Source organism: Panthera leo, chromosome A1 (assembly GCF_018350215.1).
Source record: "Panthera leo isolate Ple1 chromosome A1, P.leo_Ple1_pat1.1, whole genome shotgun sequence".
In the NCBI taxonomy this organism is placed as follows: Eukaryota; Metazoa; Chordata; class Mammalia; order Carnivora; family Felidae; genus Panthera; species Panthera leo.
The window spans coordinates 155,742,055-155,769,502 of record NC_056679.1 but is presented as its reverse complement, the minus strand read 5'-3'; the positions used below and the strand labels follow the sequence as shown (position 1 = coordinate 155,769,502).

At 34.2% G+C, this 27,448-nt stretch overlaps 1 protein-coding gene across 1 annotated transcript in view; it reads left to right on the top strand.

The window, feature by feature from the left end:
- The window catches only part of FAM172A (family with sequence similarity 172 member A), a 389,831-nt gene that overhangs the window by 133,107 nt on the left and 229,276 nt on the right, over positions 1 to 27,448 (top strand). Inside the window, exon 7 of the mRNA XM_042943485.1 lies at positions 7,505 to 7,723. Within this exon, the coding sequence (XP_042799419.1) occupies positions 7,505 to 7,723 (219 nt within the window). The remainder of the gene's footprint in view (positions 1 to 7,504; positions 7,724 to 27,448) is intronic.

Below are 27,448 nucleotides of genomic sequence, written 5' to 3'. Positions count from 1 at the left end.
ACTCTTAATGACAAACATAAGCATAGTTTACCATTTAGGATTAACAATCTTTGAAAGTCTAGCTAGATTGGATTAACGAATATCTTATCATAATGCTTTCCTCTGTTTGTTTTTTCCTTTTCATATTCCTCTTTCTCTTGAAGAATAAAATGATTTCATATAGACCTTTTAGAGATTTATACTTAATTCTGACTTGGAATTTTCTATTAAATGGAAATATCTTAAAATGAAAGGTGACTCATAGGTATAGCACTGTGTCTATCACAGTACTTGGTTAATAGTAGGTGCTTATTAAATATTTGTAGTATGAAATCAGTGTTTAATGAATTACTGATTCAGTGAATACTTGGGATACTTGGGATCCTTCTTTATGTCCTCATGCTTGCAAGTGGACTCTAGAACCATAAGCAAAGCACTCAGTTTGTTTCTTGAAAAAACAAAAATGTTTTAAACATGTTTTAATTGGGGGAAGAAATAAAAAGGTGGCATATTTGAAGATAAAATGATTTATGTACTATAGTTTTTAAGCAGATTTTAGGAGTAACTTGAAAACTAAGGCATATGTTTGCATGGTATATGATTGGATCAAAATGATAATATTTTGAAAGACCTCGAGCCTACCATCTATAACTATGATATTTACACAGCTTTATAATGGATTTTAATAGGAAGCTAGGAGAATATTGGACTTTCATTTAACCCTCTAAGGCATAAAGGCATAACTATCTTATTCTAAAAGATAAATTTGTCCATCTAGGTGTTCTTGGGACCATGCAATAGAGGGGTGTGTCTGTAAGACCCCTTATATCCACTTAGGGATTTGATCTGTCATTGGCTGGCAACAGTTGTAACTTGTTACTTTTTAGTTTAATGTGTAAGTGCATGGCTCTGTGTGTGTGTGTGTGTGTGTGTGTGTGTGTGTGTGTGTGTGTGTGGTTTTTTTTATGAGAATGAAAAGCAAAGAATATAAAAGATTTCCTAATGCTGCAGTATTAAATCACATTTATGTCCTTGATAATGAATGGCGAATGTTTTTTATGAAGCTATTGTGGATGTATGGAATGCTTTAATAAATAAAATATTGGTGATTAAGAGAAAAAAGTTGTGGTGTTTAAGCATCACAATGTTCTAGAACCTAGGAAAAGTTAGATACAAAACAGGCAATAATGTAGGTAAGTGCAAAGTGAATCTTTAAAAATAAATAGCACTTGGATGACCCGGGGTGTCAGAACCAGAGACAAGGGTGTGTGTTTGTCAATATATCCTTCATGTTTTACAGACTCCTAAGGGAACAAGGGAAGATACAATTTCACCTTTTCTGTGCCAAAACATTTTAATTATATCTTCTTCCAACTATAGCGGTTCAGTAACCAAGGAGCTGACATTGATGCATGTGTTGATAAAGCTGCAAACATTCAAAATGAGATTAACAAAGATTTTGAGCAAAGGGTGACAGCTAATTTTGCACAGTATTCTGCATCTGATTCAGGCCAGCATAATAATAGAATATTTTATAACTGTTTTCTTATTCAAAAGGACTTTTATGATGCATTTATATTTGTGAGTATCTTTGTATCATGCTTAAAAATTATCTATCCCGTGGCTAAAACTATTTTCACATCTACGTTCAAATGCAGAAACAGTATTAAAGGGAAAAAGCTCTCATAAGTTGTGGGTTTTTGGGTTTTTTTGTTTTTGTTTTTTGTAATCATACTTTACCCTTAGCACTTTTTGCCTTTATGTTAAATGATCTTGAGCACACTAGTTCGGGAAGGTATGGAGATGGTGAACATATATTTTCTACTATTGCTTAGTATACATTAATAAAATGGCCAAGAAAAGTTATATTCAACTTATTTAATTAATAAAACTGTAGTTTCTTTATGTTCTTGAGCTCCTTTGAGCACATTTCAGTGTATTTCTTTTTCTTCTATTCTCTGCTTGAAGGCAGCTGACAGTCTTCTTTCACTTTTCTTTTTGTTTGTGAAATTTTCCCTTTTTTTTTTTTTTTTTTATCCACTCACTTCTCCATCTGCTTTCACTTTTGTTTGCTTGGGCCGTCTCTCATCCCAACTTGATAATGAGGAATGCAGTGTGACCCTGACCTCTATCAGCCCATGCATGACCTTCTGACTCTACCATATAACCTTTGACCTTCTCTTTGACAGCTTGATTAATTACCCTGTGTTATGATTTATGAGTAAGTGCTATGTAAAAATAATAGACAACAGGTGGTCCTCTGAAAACTTTTTGTGGCATGTTTTCTTTTACTGACTAACTTGATGAGCTATTTGAAGTTGGAAACTTACTGGAATAATCTATGTTGGTCTATATTATGGTATTTTTATACCATGGAACACGACATTACAATGTAGGGAGCTACAAGTTAAAACATGTTCATGACAAACATTTTACAAAATATTGGCTGTTACCTAAATGCACACTGGTAGGAAGCACAAAACGGAGTCAAGTGACATTTTAGGTGTTTCAGTCCCAGGTCACGTCTTGAGAAAATTGCTGAAATAATGGAGGGGGCATTTTTCAAGCAGTGCTGCAGCTCCAACAGCTATGTTTACTTTAACGCTTCACTAGTGACTTCTGATTGGTTGTCATGACCTCATCTCACTGTTGCACCTAGAATGTTGCAACAGTGACATAGACATACCCTTGTTGTGAAAAAGATGAGAATAAACACAACATACATCTTTCAGAAAAGATGAATGGGCAGTGGTTTGTCCATTTTAACCATGGGTAGATGTAGTTTATAGATAAAACACTTGGGTTTCATTTCCCTTGAGGATGAGCACCTTTTTTCTTTCAAACCAAGCAGATAGAATGCTGAACTTGAAAAATATGATTGATAAATCTGTGTAAAATGATCTTTTACAGAGCTTTGGCTGGACACCAAAACAGACAGTTCCACAGGTCAAAGGATTCTACTCTGGCCCCTGACCTCTTTGGTCACATGTGGCTTGCAGTATTGGCAGGTTAATATGCAGAGCTGAGTACTTGCACCTGATTTGTTATTTAACCAACCACAAGAGATTTGAAAAGATGTAGAATTTGCTCCTGTTTTCTATTTTCCTTATACCTGGTAATTAATAGGCAAATTAAGTTGGATAAATCTTAAGTTTTAGCAGGATTTCATTGGTATCAAAGTACATTCAGGTTTTGGTCAGGCATTTAAGAATGTTATCTATTTGTAGAATCTTCTTGACAAGTACCTTTCTATACTGATTTAATTTCTTTAGCAAGGTTCCCTCTTTGGTTCTTTGTGTTTGGCATCACCTATCTGTTTTAGACCTCTGACCTAAGCCATCATTTGTTGATTGAATGATAAATGGACTATTATTTATTAGTAAGTGCATCTATGGACTTCAAAGTAAAGGAGGCCTGGAGGCCTGTGTATTCTGTTTAAATCACAGCAGACCCTTGTACTGAATAAAATACTATGTCTAGGAATACAATTTTGAGGGTTTCTGAGTAAGATTCTGTGGCTTATACCTTATAAACAGTTCTGAAAATGAAACTACAGTTATAGCTACAAAGGATAGAAAATGGAATGAGATAAACGAAAGAGATAAAGCTTACTTTTACCAATATCTGTCCTCTTGATCACTTTCTTGATCTTCTTCTAGACTGTACACTCAAACATAAGAGTTAATTAACAACTTTATATATGCTTTGTCTCTTGAAATGTTGGATATTGGAATTGATTTGGGTAAATCATTATGCAAGATGCTAGAAGTCTTATTTATTTAGTTGTGGAATGTTAGATAATCATTTTCATCATTTTGTGTTGTTAAAGATGTTTCCATGGATGTTTGAAATGACCTGCCTTTTCATCTTATAGCATCTTAGCATGAAATTAAATATAAAAGGAATACTTCAGTATAAAGTGTTTAAGGTTGTAAGCATTTGTTATGGAAGCTTCTTTGTTAGAGTGGCAATGCATGGCTCTTTTATGATATTATATATCATGTATATGTAATATATATATTTCATAAAGTTTGGTAAAACTTTATGGGTACATTTGTTAAAGGTCAAAATAGGATCTCTTTTTTTTAATTTCTGTGTGTATTGATTGAGTTTTGGGGAACAGGGAGAATTTTTTAAATGGCATTTATTCTGATTTTTTAAGACATAAATGGATAGGGCATTTAAAATAGCTAAATTGAACTATTGGTATGTTATGTGCCTTGTTTTACTTTGAGTATTTACTTTGGTACTTTGATTTCAATATATTAATGTTGACATGGCAAAAATCTCTGTACCTTTATTATATAAAGGAATTTTTGGACAGTATTTATATTGACAGAGAAAAGGAGGAAAAGATGAAGTTTCACTACACATCTGTGGTTACAGCATGAAAGTGGAGGAGTTTATTTTGTTCCTCCAGTTTTCTGTTCCTCATGATAAAATGGTTATTAATGGTTTCTGTGAATATTGCATTAGTTAATTTATCAGGAAAATTTTAATTGAAAAATGTTAAGTTTTTCACAGAATGGCAATTGAATTTGCAACAAAGGCATTTATTAAAATTAGCTTTCATTTCTGCAGAAAATATTCCTGAATACTTCTTGATTGTTATTCCATTAATTAAATTGGCGGTGTGAAATATCTAAATGATAAAATATTTTCTAAATAATTCAGGATTTAAAGAGAAGCACTCATTGTTTGAAATCTAAATGCTAAAAATTCTTTAATTGATTTATATAGTGGTGATTTAAAAATAGAATCATTTTTCATCAGTTGATGCCTCGGTGAAAAATTGACATTGTGTCTTTATAAAATTGGACAAATGAGTCATGTAATTTTCAGTTACATAATCAATAACTTAGACAAATACTACTTCTTTGATGATTTATGTGTATCTGCTTTTTATACTTATTTAGATAGGACACATCAAATTTCAGAGTTCATTTAAAATCAAGTAGGCACAAGAATTTTTCAATCCATGATTTCCAAAAATTGAAGTAAAATCAGGCTCAAATAAATATTGTATTATGAAAATAATGTGTCTAGTGGTGAAGTTAAAAACATAGGGCAAAATTTTATCATTCTAGGGACTGTAAATTTTGTCTAAGAGTTTACCTTTATTTGGAATTTATTCATGGTACAAAGGTGATGCTCACATTCTATCAATTTATTAAAGTCCCACTTTGTTACACAGAGTTTGATGTTTTCATATTATCATTAAAATGCAGTCCATCACTATTTTCATTTCTAAGAGTTCAAGATTCTTTTTTAGGTTTGCCACTTGTAACTCATGTAAGTATGAGACACTGTGTGCGTGTGTGTGCGCGCATGCGTGCGCGTGTTTGTGTGTGTGTGTGTGTGTGTGTGTGTGTGTTTAAAGTTCAATTCACTCAGAGAAGACAGGGAAGAAACATGACAGGAGACCACTTACTCACAGTACAGAATCTAGTAAGGAGGCAATTTTCTTTTTGGCCTATGGTGACCTTTTTTGACTATGTTCCTTACACCAGAAGACAGTGTATGAATGCCTCTATTTCACCCTGTTTAGCAGAGTGCAACAGTGTTCTTTAACTTACTTTTGGTGGGAGGAGAAGTTATAGCTGAAATTTGAGAAGGGCATGAAAAGTTGTAAGAGTCACAAGGAAGAGGGGTAGGAACTTCCTTCAAATGTGATTTTAATAACTAGTCAAGTGTGTCCAACTGTAGAAAATCACCAAGTGACAATCTGTCTACCTGACAGTGATCACAATGAATTACAAGACTTTTGAATAGCTATACAGATTAGAATAAAGCAGGATCAAATAAAATATCTTTTGTTGGTAAAACTTTGACTTCCCAGCTAAGATACTTCAAAACAAAACAAACAAAAAAAACTCCTTATCGTGCACTTTGATGTAGAACGCTTAAATTTTAAAATAGGTGAAGTATTTTATAACTTTTCATAAAACTTTTGTTTATATAAAAGTTTTATTTGAATATAGATTAAAGAATATGTGGTATTTTGTTAATCAGTTTGGTATGTGTTATTGTATAGTTTTCATATGTGTAAGACAACTATATCTTAATTAACAGTCCTATCACTAACATCACAACTTCAGTGAACTCCACAATCTACAAACCACATCATGGTTTTAGAAAATAATATCAACTGATTGAGTAAAAAAGAAGATTGAAAACTCCTAATGAAGTTTTTACGTAGATTGTGAAATTGACTATTAACAACACCAAGTCAAGTGCAGTGGTATAGCATATTTAAAAATAAGATAATGGAGTCTGTGCTAATATTACTCTATTATTAGTGTATCACTTTTTTTTTTAGATCATCTTATGGTTGATTTGTCAAAAAACAAATTTTAAAGTTGAAGTAGTTCTACAGTTATAGTTTTGTAAAAAGTATATCATTTTCTTTTTCACTGAGGATGAGATTTTTTTTAATTTTACTTTCCATGGCTCTTACATGTTTTTATCATAATCTAATACCTTTCTAAAATAGGACCTTACAGGATTTTATAAGGCAAAATTGGGACATCCACAGTACAGAAGTGAATAGGAAATATAAGATATCAATGGCTTCACAAATTTATGTTGCACATGCTTGTCAGTGGAAATTGTTTATTCTTCTCTATTTTCTTGTGGTTAGATTATTCCATCAGTTATAACTTAATATAAATACCAAAAGTTTTCTTAATTATAGCCATAGAAATGTTTTCTTTGCTAGAATTGGCATACAGGAAAACATTTCTAAAACTTTAAAGAAGGTGTAAAAGCTCAGTAAGCTGTACTTTAAACTTTGGGACTTGTTTCCTGGAACTGGTCCCTAATAAAGAGAAATTCTTATGGTAGTTAAAAGTGAAAACATTTCAGGATTAAATAATTGCTTCCACACATTATAGTAAGACATTAGTTTATTTTGTTGTATGAAAGAAGAGAGGTGGAAAAAAATACAAGTTGCACAGGTAGACATTATATGTTTCTGCTATTAGAGACATGTAAATCTGTAGAATGTGTTAGATTAAATTTATGCCTTAATTGCCTATTCTTTCTTGAATTCAAGCAAATAAAAAATGCTCCTTAAATTAATGTGCAATGTAAGGGAAAGAAGATCTAACAAAATGTGGTCTGATATTTAAACTTCACTTGCAAAGAGGCTATTTTCTCAAAATGGGTATTTAAAATTTAATGTGGTTTGAAAGCGTACTTGTTATTTGATTATTTATTTCAATTATTTGGGGGGTTCTGCAAGACCTGAAATACTTTTTAAAAAATGGAACCTTTATAATCTTTATGTTACAATTTTGTCTTTTTGTTCTTACCAGTAATCTCTGCTTATTTACATATACAATACAGGCAAACCATTTTAAACAACTTTTTGTTGGAAAAATTAAAACTATAGTCTTTTATAAAGAAATATTTTCATGAATATGCAACTATATTAAATCACTTTCTGTGAGATTTTACAGATTTTTTTGTGAATTGAGATGGTTTCTAAGATTAAATTCTGCTGCCTTCTTTGCTTTCAAAACAGGAAGGATATGGAGTAATAGTGCTGAATCCCAATGAAAACTATATTGAAGTAGAAAAGCCAAAGATACATGTACCGTCATCTTCTGATAGTTCAGATGAACCAGCAGAAAAACGGGAAAGAAAAGATAAAGTCTCTAAAGAAACAAAGAAGCGACGTGATTTCTATGAAAAGTATCGTAACCCCCAAAGAGAAAAAGAAATGATGCAGCTCTATATCAGAGTAAGTAATAAGATTGTAACTTTCCTTCATTATTTCTTTTCCTTTATTTGTATTTTATTCGGATGAGTTTATTTGATTAAAAGAAACTAAATTCTTTAATTTTTAACCATTCATTTCCCATGGTTGTTAACTCGAATGAAATGTTTTCTTTTTTAGTCAGTGTTACAAAACACGTCATTCTTATTTCAGTGTGATATTTTATTGAAGTCTCAAAAGCAATTAATAATGCACTGTACAAAACATCAGTCTTCATCTTGGGTGGTAATGGTTTTAATGCATTGTTTTCCTATGAGCAACCATCCATCCACGGTGTTTCAGCTTAACTTCTGAAGGCAGATGGAGGGAGGTAGAGTAATTAATATCTTAATAAATATTTAAACTAGAATAGTTTAGGGATAGTGTAATGAGGGAACTCTCTCCTTTGCTCTTTTCTTACCCGGTGAACCTTTGCACTTTGTGATGCTAGCAGCATGGGATCGTTATAGTAGTGCTACCCAAGGAGTTCTAATTCGTAGGGGGAAAAACAATTTTATTTGCACTTTGACACATTCTGCTTGACATACATACTGTGAGTTGTATATTTGAGACAGATTTATGCAATTTTCAAAGCCTGCATTATGGGTCCTAGAAATATAACTTAATAGTAAAGCATGTCAGAAATGCTACTGTGTGAGTAAAGTAGTAAATTGATATGTTCTTTAAAAGTGAGCAATTCAGAACATTTAAACATAGACAAATTAACACTTTATAAATTATATTGTAAGATGGGATTGAAGTTTCAAATTATTCAGTTTGAGCTATTTTTACATTTCCTTTAAAAGCTCACTAATAAAATATTTCATACCGTCTTTAGCAGGAATAGATGACTTTCTAAGTTATTTTCTTCATTCTAGTTCGTGTCATAATCACTATACTTTTGGGAATTAAACTGTGCACATTCAAGACTATAGGTCAGTTTGTTGAGTAAGTTAGTGCAGTTAAGCAGTACGAAAGCAGCATATAAATTCTTAAAACCCAAAAAATGTATCCAGACCAAGAAACCCTAAAGTCCATCATACAGTGACTCAAGTAAAAGTTAGTCACATTGCAGTATTTGCATTTCTGAAAAGCATCTCACTATTTAATATATTATTTGAAAAACAAAAACAGTGATTAGATTGGAATCAAGCGCTTGCTTGTTCTGATAGAGTTATGTTACCACTTTTCTTTCCTATGGCTGCGTAATGGTCGTGATGTCACCTTCTTCTCTATCCGTTGTACTCAGCTTCCTAATTATATGATCCAGTCTGTCAACCACCATTTTAGGACAGTTAAAAAAAAAAATAATTCTGATATCCAGATTTCAAAAATGAATTGTAAAAGTTTTTGAAATCTACAAACCATTAAAAGTATTCACTTGCTTATGTAAAATGCAAAAAACAGTGATTTTGTGTATTAAGTTTTTATTTTTTCTTAAACAGTTTCCTTTATTTGGCTATGATATGTATAGATTAAGCATCTATTTCTGACACCTGTATTGTGGGTTTTATATCCTCTGTTTTCTCTATCTCTTGTCAGCATTGCTTGGATATTTTTCTTTTGTTCTCTTGTGTGTGTGCATTTTTTGTTTGTTTTCAAATATATTTCATTTAAAACAGCCTCTATTTAGGAGCCCCAGTGGCCTAATGGATAAGGCATTGGCCTCCTAAAACAGCCTCTATTTTATATATATGTATGTATATTAAAGGGAGAATTTTTTTTTAATTTTGCTTCATTTCTTAGATGTTATTTGAATTTATTTATTTTTTAGTTAAATCCAACTTTGTTAACATACAGTGTAGTCTTGGCTTTAGGAGTAGAACCCAGTGATTCATCTCTTAACATATGAGACCTAGTTCTCATCCCAAAAAGTGCCCTCCTTAATGCCCATCACCCATTTATCCCATCCCCTCACCCAGCTCCCCTTCAGCAACCCTCACTCTGTTCTCTGTATTTAGGAGTCTCTTATGATGGTGTGCCTCCCTCTCTATTTTTGTCTTATTTTTCCTTCCCTTCCCCTATGTTCATCTGTTGAGTTTCTCGAATTCCACATTTTGCTTCATTTTTAAGATCTCTCTTTCCCTTTGTTTTTTTTTTTCTTTAATTCTTTTAGCTCTTTTACACTGCTGCCATTTTGTGCTTCTTATCGTGTCTTTTTGCTTCTTTCTTGTGCCATTTCACTCATCAATCTCAGTTTCCATTGAAAGCACTTAAAGCAAAAACAGACTCATTTAGATAACACAACTATATACCTGATAGTCTTAGTTATGAGTGTCATTTTTCCTTAATAAATACCCTTTCCCTTAAAATCTTTTGGAATTGTGCAAAAAAGTGAAGTGAGGTGGTACTCTTCAAACATACTTCTAGATGGTAAGGTGTAATCTTGTGTTGAGGAAGACAAGAATTGTTCGTGTTGTGTTTGGTGCGTGAATTCTTAGGTAATTTTGATCCACTTAAGAAGTGATTTCTTCTTGTACACTCCTTCCCACTACATTTCTCCAAAAAGTGTAATTTTCAGGCACAGAGCATGGTATGTGATGGGGAAATTTAGCATTAATTTATATACTTCTTGGGACACCTGGGTGGCTCAGTTGGTTAAGTGTCTGCCTTCGGCTCAAGTCATGATCTCGTGGTTCGTGAGTTCGAGCCCCACATTGGGCTCTCTGCTGTCAGCACAGAGCCCACTTCAGATCCTCTGTCCTCCTTTCTCTCTGCCACTGCCCCACTAGCTCTCTCTCTGAAAAATAAACTTTAAAAAAAAGATTTAACTTAAATACTTCTTAACCATTTACATTTTGAAATTGATTATTCATTGGAATAATCCCATAAGATAAGAGGATCAAATATTTTTATCTTTATTTTATAGTTAAGGAAACTGATGCACAGATGGCTCATTTTTGTCTAGGATCACATAACTAGTAAGTGGTAGAACTAAGTGTTGAAACCAGGACTTCTAATTATTGTAGATTCTTGCTCCCTTTCCTCTTTATCACATTGTTCTAACCAGTTGGAAACAAAATATATACATGAAATATGAATTTTAAACCAATTTAATAAAAGCATGATATGATATACTAAATGACATCTGATGATTAATAGATTTTTGATCAGTTACTTAATAGATGCTATTAAATATTTATAAACAGCATACATAAAACATTTATATTATGTAAGTAACAAATATATATAAATATATGTATGTGTATACATCTATATTCTCTTTTAATAGGGTCACTAATATTGATCTAATTTTACATGAGAAGACTGTGAGTCAAAACTCAGTAATTTTTCCAAAATCTCATGACTTTGATTGTAAACTCCATGAGGGCAGGGACTTAGTTGTCTTTTGCTCACTGTTATATCCCCAGAGCTCAGAACAAAGTCTTCATAATAAATATTTGTAGAACAGAGCCTTCACAATAAATTTCTCTTTGGTAAATAAGGTGGTGGAGCCAGGATTAAAATACCAATGTTTTTATTGGTCCAGCATCAATATATATCCAGCATCAATAAAGTATGCTACTTGATCTTCTGTAAGGAAACATTCAAACAAACCAAAATAAACAAAATTACATTGTTGGTCACCTACCTCAGTCTATTAGCTGAGAATACATTACAAAAATTGATGATAAAAAGTCAGTTCCTCAGTATTTATTTGATACCTTGATCTGTATATTTTCATCTGAATATATAAAAGTGGGATATCCTGTTTTCTTTTTTAACTATATCATTAAGATAGTAAAATTATGGATGAAAATGGAAATACTTCATGCCAACCTACTGCGATTTCTGTTTTACATACTTGCTCATAAGAGTAGAGCCAATTTGTTGTACTTGGTCTATGCTGCACACACTTTGTGCTTTATGGGAACTGTAACGTTGCTTCCTATTCTTTCCTCTCATCCAAATTCTGTCCATGTTTAGTACCCAGCTGAAATCTCACCTTTTCATATCACCGTAGTCAATAGTCTCCTTACTGTGACTCATGGATGTTACTGTGAATGGTTAACTTATGTGGAATTTATCATGTGCTGTCTTGAGATATCTCTGTGTTTTTGTTTCATAATATTATCAATATTTATGTTTTTATGCCTTTCCTCTAGATCTCCCCATAATCCTAGAGATCTTTGAGCATGTTTTATAGGTCAATCCTTAAGAATAAACAGGTCTGAGCTAATTTTTACAGTAGTATAGAGCATACTATGAAGGAGTCAGGAACTGATAATAAACCCACTCACTGGAATCCATACCCCTGTAAGGAGAGCAGAGCAAAAAGACTAGGCCTTAGTCTAGGGACACCTAAATAAGGTGACTTGCAGCATAAATAGGGTTATTCTTGTATCAGACTGGATCATAAGAGGACAAGTACTCAGACTAAGGAAGATCAGTTAAAAGCACTGTACAGTATGTAGGTGGAATATAGGCAAAACTGACTGGATGCTGACCTATGTAATACTGAGTTAGAATTGTTTGAATATCTCTTCCCTAAGAGATGTAGCTGTGGGCTGTGGTGATAGGAAGTAAAGAAGAGAGATTAGACCCTGAAGGTTAAAAAAAAAAAAAATGCTGGGAGTGGAAGAGGGAAAGAAATGACATGGCCAGAGAAGGAAAACTCCACATGTGAAAGAGACATTTACAGAATTAGACTCTTGGCATAGCCTGGCATTACACATTGAAGATACTCAAATATTTATGGCTTGATTGCTTGTTGACATCGATCAAAAATCTCATCCCTTAACACGAGAGATATTTGGTGTCTAGTTTTCTGACGGTTTTTTTCGGCATTTATGTGAATTTTTGCAATTGTTCAGAAACAGTCAACTCATAAACTAACTGAAGCTTTCTTTTAAAAAATAGGTTTTTGACACTCTGACTTGGGTTATGTTCAAAATATTGGTGAAGGCTGATAAATATCCAGTCTTCTCCTCTGTACCTGTTCTCTTCTGTGCTAATGCCACTGGAGCCATTTCTATCTTGTGTTTTAGCAACCAGATTTTATTTATATTACAGCCAATGATTGTATAATCTCTGGAACCATTTTAAATTCCTAGTATATTTAAGTATTTGAATTTCTTTTTTCTGGAATCTAGTAAATAACCAAAAACCTCACTTCAAGTTTTTGTAAATATCTAGTATTAACAGGCAAAAATAAAGTAGAATCCAGGCCTAAAACTTTAAGTTTAGCAAAGTATAATTTTATTTTATATACTAAATGAGTATAAATAGATATGACTAACTATTGGATTATGTAGCCCATTTCTGATGCATTAGAAGCAGAGCTTGAGAGATCAAAGTACTTACTGTTTCATGTGGCAACTTTCCTTAAGTATGAAATAATGTACTTTCTGGCATATATTATGGCTTATTAAGGGGATTGATTTGGTCTAGGCAATAAACATCATGTCAGACATGCCTGGCAGGAAAACCTGCTTAATATGTTTTGTAATAAGACGGAATTTTTTGTTCTCGAAAACATCTGCCAACTGAATTCAAGAGTGAAGACAGAAAATGTCATCAATTTAGTGGTAATCCTATAAATTTAGTTTCTTTCTGAGCAACACATAGCAAGATACACAAATTTCCCAGTGTTAATCACCACTGGTTATAGTACTTTGTAAAACGATGAAACAAAAACATTTTATTTTTATATAATGTGTTAATTAATTCATAATGAATTTTAATATTTCAACTGATAAAATTTTAACAAGCATCTTGCCAACAGATCATTTTTTAAAGCATCTGTTTTTTAATGTGTTGGGTTGAGAACTGAGTCAAATGGCTAAATATGTACATATATTCTTTTTAAAAACATATTTCTACCCCCATAATTATAGATACACTATTTTTTCTCCTTAGACCACCAGGGGCTGCTGCTGTTCATACTGCATATTGCTTTCCTCTGAAACTGAGTACCCCCGTCACACTGCATGTTTTCGCTCTTCCTTTTTTCCCCCCTTAGGCCCATATCTTTTAATATATAACTGGAAAGGAAAAATAATAGGCTTAGCTAACAATTTAATAACCAATATAAGAGTTTATATTTTAAACATTTTCTGCAGTCCAAGACATTTACATTTTTCCAAATGAACTTAAGACATTGAAGGTACACAGTGATACTAATTATTTTATTTATTTATTATTTTATTTCCTCTTCAGAGTGTCTGAAATAACTTTCAGAATCATCCCCTTTGCAGAGATACAGTCTGGAGATGAGATTAAATGTATAGAATCTGAATGACCTGATTTTGAATCCCAGTTTTCCATGTAATATAGTGTGATTTCAAGTAAGTTAATTTCACTTTGCCTCAGTTTTTTGGTCTGAAAAGTGGAATCATAATAATACATGTAAAGTGAACATAGTTTCTGACACATAGTCTTGGGCCTTCAGGGTCAATCAATAACATCCTGTCTTCTCTCAAGTTCAGAATCAACTCAGAAAGTATCCAATTCTCAGGGTTTCTAGCTTTTGAACCGTTCAGTACCTTGTACCAGAAATAATACCTCTGTCTTACCTTCCTGAGTTTGGAACCCAGTGAGCAAAATGACAAAAAATCAGACAAAAGGAGATCAAAACACCAGCTTTTTGGGACGCCTGAGTGATTAGTGGGTTAAGCATCTGACTCTTGATTTCAGCTCAGGTCATGATCTCACAGTTTGTGAGTTTGAACCCTTCATCAGGCTCTGCACTGACAGTGTGGAGCCTGCTTAGGATTCTCTCTCTCCCTCTCTCTCTCTCTCTCTCTCTCTCTCTCTCTCTGCCCTTCTCTCATGTGTACTCTAGCTCAAAATAAAAAATAAACTTAAAAAAAAAACGAATACCAGCTTTACTAATTGATATAGTTCAAATGGAAGCTGTGGCTTAGATCTGTGACTAAATTTAGATTACCTAATATATTTCCCCCTGAAAAGAATTTTTACCCATTTTCCAAGCACCCCCACTTTGCCTTTCACATAATAGAAAACAAGCTGAAATGCATTCTTTTTTGCAAGTAGATTTGAAAGATGCCCAGAAAGGCTGAGTTGAACATGCTGTTTTTTCTCCCAAATGTACTATATCAAGTAAGTCACTTCCCCTATGAGAGAGAGAGTGAAGGGTAGTGAAAGAAATTGAGAATGCCACTCTAGGTGAATGTCTCCACCTGAAGCCAGGAGAGAAGTGGATCCCACCTGACAAGGTTAGCCCCTAATTAAAAGATCACTTTTGGGGCGCCTGGGTGGCTCAGTCGAGTGAGTGACCAACTTGGTTTCCACTCAGGTCATGATCTCATGATTCATAAGTTCAGGCCCCACACCGGGCTCACTGCTGTCAGCCTGCCAGCTCGGAGCCCACTTCAGATCCTCTGTCTCCCTCTCTCTGCCCCTCCCCCACTTGTGCTCTTCCCCAAATAAATAAATATATTTTTAAAAGATCATTACTAGTTACACTTGCATTTTCTAACAACTCAGTAAAGCAATATTAAAATATAGTCATTAAATGTTCACTAAAGATTACCTTAGTTTCTTTAAGATTTTTGTTTAGGGGCACCTGCGTGACTTAGTCAGTTGAGCATCAGACTCTTGATTTCAGCCAGGTCATGATCTCCTGCTTTTTCCAGACTTGTTTTGGGTTCAGTGCTGATAGTGCAAAACCTGGTTGAGATTCTCACCCTTTCTCTCTTCCCCACACGTGCTAGTGTGCTCAGTGCATGCACACTCTCTGTGTCTCTCTCAAAAATAAATCAGTAAACTTAAATACATTAAATTCTTTTAAAAAAAGATTTTCATTTAAAAGGTAAACTGATCAAACTGGATTATAGGAAAAGTAGCCACAAAATTGTTTCATTTTAAAGCACTTAAAGGGCCTTAATTCTGTTTTAATCATCAGAAAGCAATCTTTATGTTTTCATGTTTCATGTTACCAAAGCCTAGTAAACGGTAGATTTTTAATAAATATTTGATGAATGAATATTTGAATAAATGCTTGCTTACATGAACCTACAAAGCAAAAGAGACAGACCTTTCACTATATCAATGTGCTCTTTGATATTGACTCGTATGATAGTTGAAAGAACTCTGATACTCTGTATGACTGACATATACTAACACTCAGAAAGTTAGTCCATTGTTCCATAAACCCACTTAACAACCCTGCAAGCCCACCATGCCATGGAGAAGATGGAGGAGTTTGTGTATGAGGTCTGGGAGGGACACTGGAGGGTCAACCCCTATGACGCACTCCCCGACTGGCTGAAGGACAATGACTACCTGCTACATGACCACAGACCGCCAATGCCCTCCTTCCAGGCTTGCTTCAAGAGCATTTTCCACATCCATACAGAAACTGGCAACATCTGGACCCATCTGCTTGGTTTTGTGCTATTTCTCTTTTTGGGAATCTTGACCATGCTGAGACCAAATATGTACTTCATGGCCCCTCTACAGGAGAAGGTGGTTTTGGAGATGTTCTTTTTGTGTGCAGTGCTCTGCCTCAGCTTCTCCTGGCTCTTTCACACCATCTGTTGTCATTCAGAGAAAGTCTCCCGGACTTTTTCCAAACTGGATTATTCAGGGATTGTTCTACTGATTATGGGGAGCTTTGTCCTCTGGCTTAAAGTCAGCAAAATAATTAGATCTTTAGATTTAGAACAGAAATTACAGTGAAGACCAGAATTGTGCATTTATCGGTTTTGTCTAGCCACTGGCCAATTTTGGTGAGGGATTCTGCTATAAATAGGATGTGGTGGAAAGAAAAAGAACTTCAGGATCAAAGAGAGGCATGTTGTAATCTTAATTCTTTGACAGGCTGTGATGTTAGACAAGTCACCTCTCTGAGCTTCAGTCTCTTCTTCTGTGAAGTAAGGATATCATAGCTAATAGGCTGTTGTAAGGAATAAATAAGGTAAATTAATGCTTATGAAATCAACCAGTGGGATATCTGCTATTTGGTATATCCCGTTTTCTTTATCTTCCCTCCTTACCCTCTTTCTTTCCCTTGGGAAATATGGGAAGAATTATGGCCAAATGAGGTCTTTTCCAATTGGTTTATAATCACTGCTTTTCAAACCTTTGGTCTCAGGACCCCTTTATATGCTTAAACATTATTAAGATCACTAAAGTGTTTTTGTCTACGTGGGTTATTATATCTGTTCATATTTACGACAAAAAGAATTAAATTTGAAAAAGTATTTAAATATTTTAAAATAGCAATGAGCCCACTAGATTATGACATAAATAACATACTTTTATGAGAAATGACTATATTTTTTAAAACAAACAAAAACACATAGAAGTGTGGCATTAAAAAAAATCTCTAATGTCTGGCTTAGTAGACGACAGCTGAATTCCACTTCTGTTTCTGCATTCACTCTCTTGTGATATGTTCCTTGTCAACATTTATGAAGAAAGTTTGGCCTCACACAGATATGCAATTATAAAAGGAGGGAGAATTTTAATAGCTTTTTCAGATAATTGTATATATTCTCCTTTGATGCTATGCCAACACTCAACAAGAAGTAGTTTCTTAAAGATTACTTACTGTATGAATCTAAAACACATGTGTAAGTATTTTGTACTATTTTCATGAAAATTCATTGGTCTTTGTTGTACTTTGAATGGATCTTTTGCTTGTGAATGACTTTACAACATCATGTATTAGTCATTTGGAAAATAATGTATCATTGAACCCTATAGATCTTCCAAATATTGACGTATTTTATTAAGTAGTATCAAAAATTCCTTTCTAATACTATTAGAAAGGAATGCCATGTACCAGTGGCATCTGCAAAGATTTTAAGAATTGAAAAACTATTAAGCTTATCAGGGAGGATACAAGTTTCCCCAAATTTTAATTTTTAGCAAGAAAGTTCAATTTTTATCATTAGCAACAAGCACCATTTCTTGTTTTTTCTTCAACTATCAGGCTTATTTTGTTTATTTTCAAGAAAATGGTTTCCAAATACCCAACCTGCATAATCATTGTTTGTTCATCAGTCTTACAAGTAAAAATCATCTTCTATTAAAAAGACAGCTACCTTAGCTCACAACTCAGTCCATTGCACAACTACTTTTCCTCTAGACTAACATAATTTGTTTTGCAGGTGCTTTATGTGTACCTTCTAGTTCACTCAGAATATTAAACAAACATATGCTCTGGGGTTGAGATTTAATAAAAGTAATTTTACTGCTCCACCAACAATTTTTAAGTGAACTTTCTCCCCCCCCCCCCCCTTTCAGTGTGGCAGTGAAGAATGCAATGACTGCTAGTATAGTTTGGTACCACTTCTGTGATCAGTGCTAAGTCACAGGCAGTTTTTTCTCCATTGTTTTCTTCACTGTTAATGCAGATGCCAACACAGTGAAAAAGACACATAATGTTTTAGTATTATTATTGTTTTTAATGTTTATTCATTTATTTTGAGAGAGAGAGTGTGAGCCAGGGAGGGGCAATGGAAGGGAGAGAGAGAATCTGAAGCAGGCTCCATGCTTTCAGCGCACAGCCCAGTGCAGGTTCGATCTCACAAACAGTGAGATCATGACCAGAGCCAAAATCAAGAATCAGTTAATAGAGCCCCCCAGGTGCCCCTGTCTTAGTATCATGTGGATCCCCTTAAACTCTCAGAAACCTCTAGAGGTTTGCAAAGCACATTTCTAGAAGCACTGGCCTACTTCTCTTTTTTGGAGTTGAATATACAGGCAACCAAACAAAGCAGTTTATAAGATTAAAATAAGAACCATTTTTTAGTTGATACGTTAGGCAACATGGAAGTAGAACAATATGAGCAGCTATGTAATCTGAAATAGAGAAACTAGAACAGAGTACATCGTTTCTTTCTTTTCTTTTCTTTTCTTTTATTTTCTTTTCTATTCTTTTCTTTTCCTTTCTTTTCTTTTCTTTTTTCTTTTCTCTTCTTTTCTTTTCTTTTCTTTTCTTTTTTTTTTTTTTTTTTTTTTTAAGACATTTGGGCCTATCCAGTTTTAACTCTTCTTATCTGGTCTCAGGGAGCACTATGTGTAGACTACTTCACCTGTTCTCCATCTTCCTCACCATCTTCATAGAAACTGAGATGTCAGTCTACATTGACCAGGCCATTGGAATTGGAGGACTTAGAATGTTTGTTTTCTTTTTCTACTGCTCGGGAACAGTAGAATAGAAGGCCCTGGAGAACCGCATGCCCATTTTGGAGTTTAGCAACCTACTTTTCATTTCCCATTTCTTTCCTCTAAAATGGGTGGCCTCTTGCTTCCCAGGAGGGCTCAGATATTTAGCCTGCTTTCCAGTTGAGGTATAATGTACTACCAAATTCTACTAGTTCTGTACTGGTTCTGTCTCCCTGTTTTATATTTGCCTTCCTTTGCAGTATACTGACTCTATAATGGTTAAGAGCTGGGTGCTGGTGTCTGTCACATGTGTACAGGGTTTTACACATAATATTCACTCAATAAATACTAGTTGTAACTATTGTAATATTCTTAGTTTATGATCCAAGTTCCACGTGTCCACAACTCTCTCCATTTCTGAAGCTATATTCTTCCTAGTTCTCCAAATTCAATTCTTCTTTCTTGCCTAAAGTTACATATGACAGCAACTGTCTAAAATACAATTGTATTGGGGCGCCTGGGTGGCTCAGTTGGTTGAGTGTCCGACTTTGGCTCAGGTCATGATCTCACAGTTCATGGGTTTGAGCCCCACATCAGGCTCTGACCCTGCTTTGGATTCTGTACTCCCTCTCTCTCTGCCCCTCCTCTACTCACTCTCTCTCTCTCTCTCTCTCTCTCAAAAATAAACAAATAAATAAAGGATTCTGTGTCTCCCTCTCTCTCAATTTCATAAAGCATGGATTGACCATGCTTCTATCAGGCTTTGAATGTGAATGGTGATTCTTGCATTTTCACAACTTGCACCTCTTTTTGGGAAAGAGGGACAATTTAATACCCTCTGTGTCCTACTACCCCTCCCTTTCTGGCTGGGGCTTTGTGCATACATTTGTCTAGTTAGGAATAGTTGTTTGTTTCTTTGTGTAAACTTCACACCTGTCTCAGGTATTACCTTGACTTTACAGATATGTAAAATGAGACTCAGATGTAAATAGACTTACTCATGGTTGTATACCTAATAAGAGTAACTAAACCAAATTTTGAGGCGAGGTCTATTGGACTGCAAAGCCTATGTTTTTCCTACCACTACATTGCCAGTAGTGAACATTTTTTACAAGTGGCTCTCTAAGATTTCTCTGCATATACATAAAATATATACACATGAGTGACTGAATAAGTGGATCTCTCTTGAATTGCAAGGCAATTGCTGTGATGCAAGACAAATAATATTCCCCACAATGCAATAGTTTATTCAAAGACTGCTGTTAGAGAGTTGCAGTGAGTGGATAGATTGAGTGTAGAATCTGGGACCCACCTTCTCTCCTCCGCAGTAAGACACTGTCACGCTTTATTTTTGCCTGCACCCCTATCTGTCCATCTGGAATGTATGGGTTGTTTGACTGCAAAGGAGTTTGTTGTTATTGCAGGTGGGGATGAGAGAAAGCCTAAATCACCTTATATAATTGACTCAAAAGTGCTTTGTTTACTGTAGTTGACTTTTTTTTTTTAACCCTCCCCTGATTTCAGCTTGTCTGTAGGTTAAGTTTGCTTGATCTCAGCCGTCAGCATGTTGCTCCACTGTTGAGCCAGTCCAGTATTCACATCTGCACAGTATGGCTTTATCAGTGGATGTGAGCACCGCTGTGTGCATCTCTCATGTGTAGCATAGCGGGGCCATATAACAGGTTTACTGAGTGACTTGAATATTTACATTATAGACTCCTCTCATTTCAATTTGAATTATATATGTGCATTTGTAAACATTATGAAATTGTGTATTTAGATTTACTTGCTCAGAGCATGAAATTGCTACCTAACATACTCTATGTATCAGTATCATCTCATACTCATATTAATTTTATTCATGGGGCGCCTGGGTACTTCAGTTGGTTAAGCATCCACCTCTTGATTTCGGCTCAGGTCATGATTTCACGGTTTGTGAGTTCAAGTCCCGCATTGGGCTCCATGCTGACAGCGTGGGGCCTTCTTGGGTTTCTGTCTCCCTCTCTCTCTGCTCCCTACCCCCCATTAGCTCTCTCTCTCAAAAGAAAAAAAAATTTATTCTTAGCATTATTATCATTATTTAATTTAGAAGAAAACATTGATTTTTTTTTTCCTTGAAAATTAACAGATTATAAGCTGCAATTAGTGGCTTAGAGATCCCATAAAAACAAAGATAAAGTTTGAATATGAATCTCAGTGGTCGTCATCTGCCAAGACTTTCCCTAATTTCTGTGGGTCCTAAAAATGATTCTTACACCTGAATCTGTTTTCCTAAAAACTTTAATATAGCTTCCAAATGCCCAATTTGGTGTTTGAAATTTCCCCCTGAAATTTCAGAAAATTTTCTCTTCCCCAGGAGGTGATAAAGAGGTCACAGGCCTTTATCTTTCAGGATGCTATTATATTTGATAATTCTAAAATAGTTTGACATTTTTTAATAGTCACTATTTTTTATTTAGAAGTCTTTTAGACATTCTGGGCCAAAGTTTCATGTTTCTACTGAAGCAATAATAATACTCCATTTCCAGAGCTGTAAAATGGATTAACAATTTTTTTAATTGAACTGTCAGATAAAAATTAGAATTAGGATTTTATGTTGTTAAATTAAATAAATCTATCAAAGGTAAAATCTCTTTTAGTCATTGAGAAGAGGAACTCATTTTTGCGTTGTTGCTGTTCTAAATTTTTGGCAGTAAGGCATATTTTTTCCATATAAAAAGGAATGTGTCCAATTCATTCAGCCCACACTTGTTTACTATTTTATATAGAGAGTACATTTAGGAAGAACATTACTTCTAGGAGAAGGATTCCACCAGAATATGTTGCCAAAAGATAGTATCTGAAACCTGGTAGGCATTTTTCAGAGACATACCAAGTTTGACTGGTTTACTTCTAGATGTAGATGAGGAAACTGAGATTAAGAGAAATTTGCTCAGAATTGCACTATTATTAGTGACAAAGGTATTATTGGGATCTAGATTTTTCTATTTACCATTCTGGTTATTGAAATTTTTATATTAGAACTGAATTTCTTCCCCTCCATTTGTATTTGCAAGTAGCTTCTCTGGCCTTTGTCTCAGTATCTGATGGGATTGGGAGAGAAGAAAAGGGTGTGTGTGGGTGCATGTATTATTAGACAGGGGTAGGGGATAGGTGGTCATTAAGTAATTTAGATTGCAACCTAAAAGTTAGTTGAAAACAGTATTCCTAACATAATCAATTTTAAGATCTAAAAGGAAGAATATAAATTTGAAAATCTTAGTGCATTATATGTGAATTATGATGTTAACTATACTTCATTTGCTCTTAATGTTCTTTGTTTCAATTTCACACAGGAGAGTGAAAAACTTCCCTCAGAATTCTTGTGCAGACTGCATATATAATAATGCCATCAAGTAAAAGCTATTATTTGTGCATATATAGCTCAGTCAATTGAAGATTGCTCAGATTATCATCTTTTTTCATTGATTTTAAAACCTTTTATCACATCTTAACATCTCTGAATTTGGGATGCATCTTAAAAATTAATGGCATATCATGGATTATTTGGTGACTTTTTTTCTCTTAATGGTACATAAAACAGTACTACCTTTCAAAATTGATGGTATTGTAGGTGGGTGAAATATTGTGTGAGACAGGGTGCTTCATTGCACAATTGTAAGGGAACATAATTCTTATCCGGCACCCCTTGGGGTCATGCAGTACATAGACTGTGACCTTACAGGGTAGCCCTAGCAGAGATGATGTGGAGGTTTGTGACTCTTCTCACATTTTACCCCATATTTGATCCCATAAATTGAACAAAGACCACCTGCATACTGTTTGGCAACTAGTGACCCCTCAATAAATGTTTTTTTATTTACTTACACAATATTGTAATCAGTTGTATCCTTTTATTTGCCGAAGCCGGTGGAGAGCAGGTTTGATTCCCTCCCCCCCATTACTAGATGCAGTGTTACTAAGAAGAGGTAGACACCTAGATGGTAAACTTGGATGGTAAATCTGGGACGTAATGACTAAATGATTATGTTAAATAAAGAATTTAGCCCCTCATCATCTAGTTAGTCCTAATCATTTTTACTTTTAAAATTTATTTTGGTACTTTCAAGATGCCTAAAATAACTACTAGAATGATAAAAGTACAGTATCAGTTATAGGTTGTACTGTTTTAGAATACCTTCATTGATTTTATACCATCTCCCAAGTGCTAGATATTAAAAATAAAAAATGGGAGAAGAATAAAACATAATTTCTACTCAAGGCACATGAAATTAGCCAGCATTACAAGTCAAGATACCAGATGTATCTTGAAACTGAAGGAAATGTGTCCTGTTGCGTAGCACAGCTTTGATTGGACCTCTTCACATTTCAATTCATTTGAGCACTATTTAAAAATGTTGTGTCTGCCATAGCCCTTTGTGAGATATGTAGATGGAAAAGCCAGAATCCTTGTTCTCCAGGAACTCACATACAGTCTTGGGAGAGGCCGAAATATTCTTAAGTAACTCTGATATGAGGCAGATTGTAGTAAGTATTTTGAAGTAGTTATATGTTGCATTGTAGGCATACAAAAGAAAAATGTATCTTCCACAACTATTAATATAGCATTAGTAATAAAAGTCAGACACTTAAAAGAGATTTAATTGTAGACTACATTGAATTTAAAATTTAAGAATTACTCTATACATTTTCTTTATTAAATACAACTTATTGCAGTGAGAACCTCTATTTTTATGCAGATTGTTTATATAAATTCTTTTACATTATGTTATATAACGTGATTTTTTTTGTTGAGTATTATAAACCACTTAAAAAATTTGCCACTTTAAAAAAATTAATTTGGTGGATATTTTGACACATTCTGGAAATTGTAATATTTCAATTTTCACTAATGTAGTGATGTTTATTCTTGATATTTAAAATGATTTTGCCCTTTTAGCTCAAATGAAGCTAATTAAACATATAAGCAGCATTTCAAAACTTTTAGAACCATATAATGTCCCCTAAATAATTCTGTCCTTTTGTTTTTACCTCCTCCATCAAATGATTTCTGGTATATTCACTTTATATCTGTGATGTATTCATTCACTCTTCAGGAGGAATAATGTAAGTTAATAATGCACCCTATCTTTTAATAAGGTTTTATAGATCATAAAACACTTTATTCTTTAGGAAATATAATGTGAAGTTGATAATTAGTAGTTTTCATTAAAAACCATTATTTCTATTAAGGTGTACATTTTCTTAATTGCTAATGATATTGATGTTTGTTAGTTCCTTCTTATGTGGGTTTAAATAGTTATTTTTGGCAAAAGATCTAACCAAGCAACTTTCTTCAAAAAGGATTAAAATGATGAACAAATTAATCTTTATGGGATTCTTTGAAGGTCCTGTTCTACTGTAAATTACTATTAACTGTTGGAGTATCTTTTATAAGGTAGTTTAAGTAGGAGAGTTTCTGAGGAGGTTACATTCTGATTTTAAAGTAATTCTGCTCATGCCCATCCACATGCCTTTTTCACACTCCCCCTTTCTAGTGACCCCAGGTTTAGTTTTTACTAAAAAAGGTTTAATATAAATTAATCCCTTTGTGGAAATATTGTAAGCTTCATTTGGATAAAGATTCAGGGTTAATCATCTTTTTGTATCTTGTAGCACCTAACAAGTTGCCTTGAACATACATAATATTGAAAGGTTGTTGGATGACTTATTGGACTAAATGACTCTACTTTGAGATTTGACTTTACTTAGATAGTGGCCATAGGAAAACTGCTCTCTTTTTCTCTCTCCCAATTTCTTGCCCTCTTTTCTTCACTTGTTCCATTCTAGCACCACTGACCTCCCTGCTATTCTTGGATTATGCCAGACATACCCCTGCCTCTCACTCTCTGCATTGGCTGTTCACTCTGTCTATAGTGTTTGCCCCCAAATATATGCAATGCTAACTTGTTGAAATCCTTTAAGTATTTTCTCCAATATCATCTCAATAGAGATATATACCTTCACTATCCTAGTTATAATTACAACCCACCCATTTCCCATTCTGTTTACCCAGCTCTACTTTTCCTTTTTTTATAACACTCATTACCTTCTGATCTATCATATAATTTACCTATCCATTAAATATTGTTTATTGTCTGTCTCTCCTGTTAGATTGTAAGCTCCGGGAGGGCTGGTATTTTTATTTTGTCATTGAAATGCCCCAGGTTTTTAGTACAATGTCTGGCACAGAGTAGGTTCTGAGTCAATATTTGGAGATCAATCTATAGGCTGAAAGGTATTGTTTCATTTGGATTGTCATCTACTGGTAGGGATTGTCTTATCAATAGTTTATTGTACATGGTACCATTTTGAGAGTTAGTGTGCTACACATTGTTCTAAGCTCTTTGTATGTATATCACATTTTATCTTTCATTAGCCTACTCTTCACTGTATTGGGAATTATTTGCTTATGTTTTTGTGCCTTGTACTTAATTAGGTATTTACTGTATCTTATTCATATTTGTATACACAGTGTCTGGTACATAGTGGGCACCCAAATATTTATTAAATGAAGATGTGAGTGATAAATGTTTTGACAAGTATAGCAAACTGACAGTATAGGGAAACTCATAAAATGGAACCTAGTGACTCTAGTGACCAAATTAAAGAAAATATTTCTTTTAAAACTATAAAAACAAACCCTGAAAAGATTAAAAATTTTCAAAGGATAAATTTTAAAATATTTTAAAATGTATTTGAATAATAAGGAATGTGTCCCATTTATTTTAAATGGTATTAAATCTTATTAATAGTTTGAATAACAATAGTCACCATTGAGCTAAAAGTATGCCACAAAACAGTTGCCTGTTAACCTGAGATATTTGAAAAAATTTGAAAGGCTAGTCATAAAAAATGCTATATTTAGAGGTCTAAACATGGTTTCTTTCTTGTTTAAGTAGCCTTCTGGCTTATTGCCCTGTATAATTCAGGGAACACTCATGTAGCCAGAGTAGTCCTATAAAAAAGACAATGAAATGACCCCATCAAGTCCAGTCAGTAAGGAAAGCTGTATTCCCACTCTATATTCTAAGGAATTTTTGTCCTTGCAGGGCTTCCTTTGCTTTCTCACTCAGATTCACCCTGTCCTACATAATGAGGATGATCTGACTGCCTTTTTTGTGTTCAGCAGCTGCCCAAGATACTGCTTTCTCCAGAGCCATAGCTATGTGCAAAGGGACCACCTCCCTGGTCAGAAGTGGGAGGTAGGAAGTGGATATTCTAGACTCATCTCTCCAGCCCTTACTTCTGGGGAGAAAATGAGACAGTTACATTAAATATCCTAAGTTGATATATTAACATAATTCTCAAAATTAAGCCAGAAAGATTACCTAGTTAGCTTAAAATTGTCATGTTCAGACATTTGGAATGAAATACTTCTTTCATAATATTCAGTTGAACACTTAAAAGTGGAACATTATGGATAAGTATCTCATTATTGGACACTGTACAAGTTTCTATTCAGATTCTAAAGCATTCTTCACAAAGTCTTTTTTTATTTTTTTGTTTCAGATTTTTATTTAAATTCTAGTTAGTCGCATATAGTATAATATTAGTTTCAGGAGTAGAATTTAGTGATTCATCACTTACACATAACACCCTGTGCTCTTCACAAGTGCCCTCCTTAATACCCATCACCCATTTAGCCCATCCCCCCACCCACCGCCAATCCAGCAGCCCTCAGTTTGTTCTCTACAGTTAGGAGTCTCTTGTGGTCTGCCCCTTCTTGTTTGTTCCTTCCCCTATGTTCATCTGTTTTGATTCTTAAATCAGAGTGATACCATATGGTATTTGTCTTTCTCTGACTCAATTATTTCATTCAGCATAATACTCTCTTAGCTCCATCCATGTTGTCGCAAATAGCAAGATTTCATTCTTTTTTATGGGTGAGTAGTAGTCCATTTTATTTACATAAATATTTACATTTATGTATTTATCTCACATCTTCTTTATCCATTCATCAGTCAGTGGATATTTGGGCTCTTTCCATAGTTTGGTTATTGTTGATAATGCTGCTATAAACATTGGGTTGCATGTGTCCCTTCAAGTCAGTATTTTTGCATCTTTTGGGTAAATAACCAGTAGTGCACTTGGTGGATCATAGGGTAGTTCTGGTATTAACTTTTTGAGGAACCTGCAACTATTTTCCACAGTGGCTGCACCAATTTGCATCCCTACCAGCAGTGTAAGAGGGTTCCCCTTTCTCCGCATCTCACAACATCTGTTGTTTCCTGTGTTGTTAATTTTAGCCATCTTGACAGGTGTGAGATGGTATCTCATCATAGTTTTGATTTGCACATCCCTGATGATGAGTGATGTTCAGCATCTTTTCATGTGTCTGTTGGCCATCTGGATGTCTTCTTTGGAAAAATATCTATTTATATCTTCTGCCCACTTCTTTTTTTTTTTTTTATAATTTTTTTAAGTTTATTTATTTTGAGAAAGAGAGAGAGAACAAGCAGGGGGAGGGCAGAGAGAAGGGGAGAGAGGATCTGAAGCAAGCTCTGTGCTGACACCAGAGAGCCTGATGCGGGGCCTGAACTCATGAACCATGAGAACATGACCTGAGCCGAAATCAAGAATTGGACATTT